The sequence below is a fragment of the Etheostoma spectabile genome, chromosome 12 (assembly GCF_008692095.1).
Source record: "Etheostoma spectabile isolate EspeVRDwgs_2016 chromosome 12, UIUC_Espe_1.0, whole genome shotgun sequence".
In the NCBI taxonomy this organism is placed as follows: Eukaryota; Metazoa; Chordata; class Actinopteri; order Perciformes; family Percidae; genus Etheostoma; species Etheostoma spectabile.
Genome location: NC_045744.1, coordinates 2,401,512 through 2,407,327, shown reverse-complemented (window position 1 = coordinate 2,407,327; position 5,816 = coordinate 2,401,512). Strand labels below are relative to the sequence as shown.

Here is a 5,816-nt window from a genome sequence, read left to right as displayed (position 1 = left end):
ATTTAGACAACTAAAATAACAATACAACATTGACCAAATACGCAGTTTTGTCATAAATCACTTTCAGTCTTTCCCATGTCTACCATTAGATGGTTGGGTTGGAGAACTTTTAGATTGTGACCCCCTGAACCAGGTTTGATATCTCTATTGTACAGCACGATACAAAGGAGGACGTCTCCTACTTTGTGTCATCTCAAGGAGCAATGGGGTAAAGAATTTGGAGCTGAAGTTTCAGAAGATGTTTGGCAATCCGATCAATCTATCTGTGTGAGACATGGATTACCACAATTTAAAATAATATACAGACTCCATCTCACTAAAAGCAGAGTTGCTAATATGTGTTCTTCTATGTGATTCTTGCTGTTCTAAGTTTGGACCTTCGTGGTTGAATGCACTCATTGGACGTTGCTTTGACTGAAAGCGTCAGCTAAATGAAATGTAATCTAATGCAATGTGAATCATATTCACATCCCTTTAAATATTGACTACTTCCTCTGTTGCTGTTGCCTGCCAATATAACACCCTAAATCCCTGTGTGTGTTTCTCCGGTGCAGCCAGATGTGCGGGCATCTATCAGTGAGTTCATCTCCTACGCCCACACCTGTGTCAATGAGGTGAGTTGCTGCAAAGCACCATGGGTGATAATAACCAGCGTCTCTGACATCATCTCTTGGTTTCTTGTGTTAACCGCACTGTACAGGTGAGTGTCAAGTACCAGCAGAATGAGAAACACTTTAACTACACCACCCCAAAGAGTTTCCTGGAGTTTATGAAACTCTATGGCAACCTGCTGGGGAAAAAACGCACGGAGCTGACCCACAAGATGGAACGGTTGGAGAACGGCCTACAGAAACTGCAGACCACTGCCTCACAGGTCAGATGATATATACGTATACATACATACACACACACACACCACCCCTCCTCCTCCTCAGAGGCTAAGGCACATAGTAAGGAAAGCTCATTGTGGGACTGGCTCTAGCGGCTGTAATTCTGCACCAAGGCTTGAATTTTGGGAAAGAGACTTTAGATACAGTATTAGGGCCACTAATTCTATATAAAAGACTTCAGATACAGTATTAGGACCACAAGTGTCATATAAAAACTTCAGATACAGTATTAGGGGACCACTAAGGTCTATATAAAAGAGACTTCAGATACAGTATTAGGGACCACTAAGGTCTATATAAAGAGACTTCAGATACAGTATTAGGGACCACTAAGGTCATATAAGAGAACTTCAGATACAGTATTGGGACCACTAAGGTCTATCTAAAGAACTTCAGATACAGTTTAGGGGACCACTAGGTCTATATAAAAGAGACTTCAGATACAGTATTAGGGACCACTAAGGTCTATGTAAAAGAGACTTCAGATACAGTATTAGGGGACCACTAAGGTCTATATAAAAGAGACTCAGAATCAGTTATAGGGGACCACTAAGGTCTATATAAAAGAGACTTCAGACATAGTATTAGGGACCACAGGTCATATAAAAGAGACTTCAGATACTTATTAGGCCCACTAAGGTCTATATAAAGAGACTTCAGATACAGTATTAGGACCACTAAGGTCTTATAAAAGAGACTTTAGATACAGTATTAGGGACCACTAGGTCATATAAAGAAGACTTCAGATACAGTATTAGGGACCACAGGTCTATAAAAAGAGACTTCAATACAGTATTAGGGGACCACTAAGGTCTATATAAAGAGACTTCAGATACAGTATTAGGGACCACTAAGGTCTATATAAAGAAGACTCAGACATAGTATTAGGGGACACTGAGGTCTATATAAAGAGACTTCAGATACATTATTAGGGGACCACTAAGGTCTTATAAAAGAGATTCAGATACAGTATTAGGGACCACTAAGGTCTATATAAGAGACTTAGATCAGTATTAGGGACCCTAAGGTCTATATAAAGAGACTTCAATACAGTATTAGGACCACTAAGGTCTATAAAAGAGACTTCAGATACAGTTTTAGGGACCACTAAGGTCATATAAAGAACTTAGAATATAGGACCTAGTTATAGACTTCAGATCAGTATTAGGGACCACTAAGGTCTATATAAAAGAGACTTCAGATAAGTATTAGGACCCCTAAGGTCTATATAAAAGAGACTTCAGATACAGTATTAGGGGACCACTAAGGTCTATATAAAAGAGACTTCAGATACATATTAGGGACCACTAAGGTCTATATAAAGAGACTTCAGATACAGTATTAGGGGACCACTAAGTCTTATAAAAGAGACTTCGATACAGTATTAGGGACCACGGAGTCTAATAAAAGAGACTTCAGATACAGTTTAGGGACCACTAAGTCTATATAAGAACTTCAGATACAGTATTAGGGACCACTAAGGTCTATATAAAAGAGACTTCAGATACAGTATTAGGGGACCCACTAAGGTTCTATAACAAAAAGAGACTTCAGATACAGTATTAGGGGACCACTAAGTTTTATATAAAAACATCCAAAGAGCACCATGTCATGGGACCTTTAAAGTTTGAAAATTAGGCCTACCATGACATATTTATGACAGGTTATATTGTCTCGCTTAATGTCAAGTTGTCATAACACAACCATCTCAGACAATGATAATTTTGCTTTAACGTATCTTAATATACTGAATGATACTTAATGACGACAGTCATGAACATTTTTGAAGGACCCCTTCATGTTCATGACAGGCATCAAGTCATAATTATGACCGTGTCATGTTAGTCTTATGCACGCCCCTTCAAATAAAGTGTTACCGAAATGTGTCAGGAGACGGCAAGAAGTCACAGACTCATACAGCAGGACATAAAAACAAATCTGTCTTGCCATTTTCTTTTTTAAGTTTTTATATCTCCGTCTCTTCCGGTCCGTCTTGCTCAGGTAGAAGATCTGAAAGCCAAGCTGGCGGTGCAGGAGGTGGAGCTGTGGCAGAGGAACACAGACATAGAGGCTCTCATAGCTAAAATAGGACACCAGACAGACAGGCTCAACCAAGAGAGAGCTGTGGCAGATGCAGAGGAGCAAAGGGTAAGTCACAAAGTTATCAGAATGATGGCATATTTCACGCCACTTCTTCAGGTTGCAGCATATAACGTCTGAAGGACAAAGCGTAGACGTCACAAGGTTTTTTGTGACTTTGTTCTGTTGTTTTTCCAGGTGGCAGCAATCCAAGCTGAAGTGACCAAACAGCAGCAGGAGACTGAGGACGACCTGGCCAAGGCTGAGCCCGCCCTACAGGCAGCCAACACAGCCCTCAACACACTCAACAGGGTGAATCACTGGTGTACACATAAATACAGAGACCTGGATCCTCTCAGCACCATTGGTTTCTTTTATTTGGTTCATTTAATTTAATTTAATTTATTTTACGTGACCGGTGAAGATAGTAAAAAAACAGTGTTGCAAGGTTGGCTCCATCCCAGCCCACCAAATAAAAAAATGAAAGTGTGTGTGTGTGTATGTGTGTATGTGTTTGCTGATCCAGTTGAACCTGACTGAGCTGAGGACGTTCCCCAACCCTCCAGCTATTGTCACCAACGTCTCAGCAGCTGTCCTGGTGCTAATGTCTCCCCAAGGCCGAATCCCCAAAGATCGCAGCTGGAAGGCTTCCAAGATGCTCATGAGCAAGGTGATCTGAGGCTGCCATCCATCATTGCAAATAAAAAAAAATACAATTCCCTAAACTACTGAAATAACATTGCATCACATTTAAAATGACCTACTGTCGTTTTACACCTCGTAGCTCATTGATATTTATCAATGGATTTGTCAATCCATTTTCATATTTCTTGTAAAGTTGTTGATTGTTTATCGTCTTTATTTTACTAAAAGTCTGTGTTTGACTAAATAATTTATAACCTCTATAAGTATTTTATGTTCTGTGCACTGCTGCCTATCCTGGCATCTTGTAAAAAAGTTTTTTTATCCGAGCGGGGCACTTTATAGAAAACTGACAAATACATTTTATTAACACTGTGTCGCATTAGACACTTGCCAAAATGGTGTGTAGCTTTGTGTATTTTTTTTTACTCTATTTCACTTTGCAATTCCTGCTCATGATTTAGAATTCAAAAAGCATGCAGGAGTATTACAAATGGAGATTGTGAGGTTATGTAATCCACGCACATGCACACACACACCTCTGCGCACCTCTGCACATGCAGGTGGATGACTTCCTGCAGGCCCTGGTGAACTTTGACAAGGAGCACATCCCCGAGGCCACCGTGAGGTGTGTGAAAGACGAACACCTCAGCGACCCCGAGTTCAACCCCGAGTTTGTCCGTCAGAAATCCTCGGCCGCCGCGGGGCTCTGCGCCTGGGTGATCAACATCGTACGCTTCCACGAGGTACACGCGTGAGCACCAGCTGGCATTCTGGATAGATGGCGTCATCCGAGCCAAGCCCGTGTGTGACGTTCAGTGTGTACAGCACTGTGTTCTTGCTCTCTGATTGGTTATTTTCTGTTTCCCTAACTATTGCTGCCCTGGATAGATTTTTGTAAGTACAACTCTGCTTTTTTAGGTTCATATGTAGGATTTTCAATATACCGTGTTTTTATGATTAATTGTGTGTCATGTCCCTGATGTTAATGTCATATATTATAGAAAGGGTTATGGCAAGTTTTGGTGTTGTCTGAAAGAGCAGCATGGTATTTTACTGATTGAACTACACATGCACTTCTAAATGTAGCTAATTGTACTGCATTACCTAGTGGACCCATCGGAATATTGGATATTTTTGGGGTGATTTTTGTTTTGTCCACAGGTGTTATGTGAGGTAGAGATGAAGAGGATGTGTCTGTCCCAGGCCAACGCTGATCTGGCTGAGGCTGCTGAGAAACTAGAAGCCATCAGGAAGAAACTCGCTGTATGTCTGCTGAGATTATCACACCTGTATATGTCCTATATTCTCAAATTCTTTGTCTTTTCTCCAAATTCTTTTTTTTTTTACATTTGAATATAGATTTAGATTGCACACTTCCATATTTATTGTTTATTTCATTTTTTGGTTTGCTTTTTGCAAAAATGGCAAGCCCTCACATTTTATCTGATCATCCACTGCCACTTTACTATGGCACTATGGCTTCACTACAGGATAGAATTTAAAATCCTTCTCCTGACCTACAAAGCTCTTCATGGTCAGGCATCATCTTATCTTAAAGAGCTCATAGTACCTTACAACCCTACAAGAGTACTACGCTCCCAGAGTGCAGGGTTACTGGTGGTTCCTAGAGTCTCTAAAAGTAGAACGGGAGCCAGAGCGTTCAGCTATCAGGCTCCTCTCCTGTGGAACCAGGTTCCAGTTTGGGTCCGGGAGGCAGACACCGTCTCCACATTTAAGAGTAGGCTTAAGACTTTCCTCTTTGAGAAAGCTTATAGTTAGGACTGGCTCAGGAGAGTCCTGAACCATCCCTTAGTTACGCCGCTAAAGGCCTAGACTGCTGGGGACTTCCCATGATGCACTGAGCACCTCTCTCTTCCTCCCTCTCTGTAACATCACAGAGTACGGTCTGGACGTGCTCATCTATGAAAAGCGTGAAGAGATAACTGTTGTTGTGATTTAGCACTATATAAATAAAATTGAATTGAATTGAATTAAACTTCACTACAACTTCTCCTGCAGCAATTTCTCGTATAATTCTGTTTTATTATCTTGTTGAACTACTTGTTTTTTTACATTATAATAGTCATGTCATTTACATAGTGCACAACAGATATTTTATTAAGGAACCTCTATGGCAAAGGCATCATATTCCCTCTCTCTCCCTCTCCCTCCCCCTCCCTCTCTCTCTCTCTCTCTCTCTCT

General features: G+C 40.9%; 1 protein-coding gene across 1 annotated transcript in view; it reads left to right on the top strand.

The window, feature by feature from the left end:
* Positions 1–5,816, top strand: part of dnah9l (dynein, axonemal, heavy polypeptide 9 like) — a 55,226-nt gene that overhangs the window by 33,386 nt on the left and 16,024 nt on the right. The window contains exons 58-64 of the mRNA XM_032531061.1: positions 555–614; positions 701–874; positions 2,892–3,038; positions 3,168–3,281; positions 3,496–3,639; positions 4,175–4,357; positions 4,776–4,877. Coding sequence (XP_032386952.1) covers positions 555–614; positions 701–874; positions 2,892–3,038; positions 3,168–3,281; positions 3,496–3,639; positions 4,175–4,357; positions 4,776–4,877 — 924 coding nt within the window. The remainder of the gene's footprint in view (positions 1–554; positions 615–700; positions 875–2,891; positions 3,039–3,167; positions 3,282–3,495; positions 3,640–4,174; positions 4,358–4,775; positions 4,878–5,816) is intronic.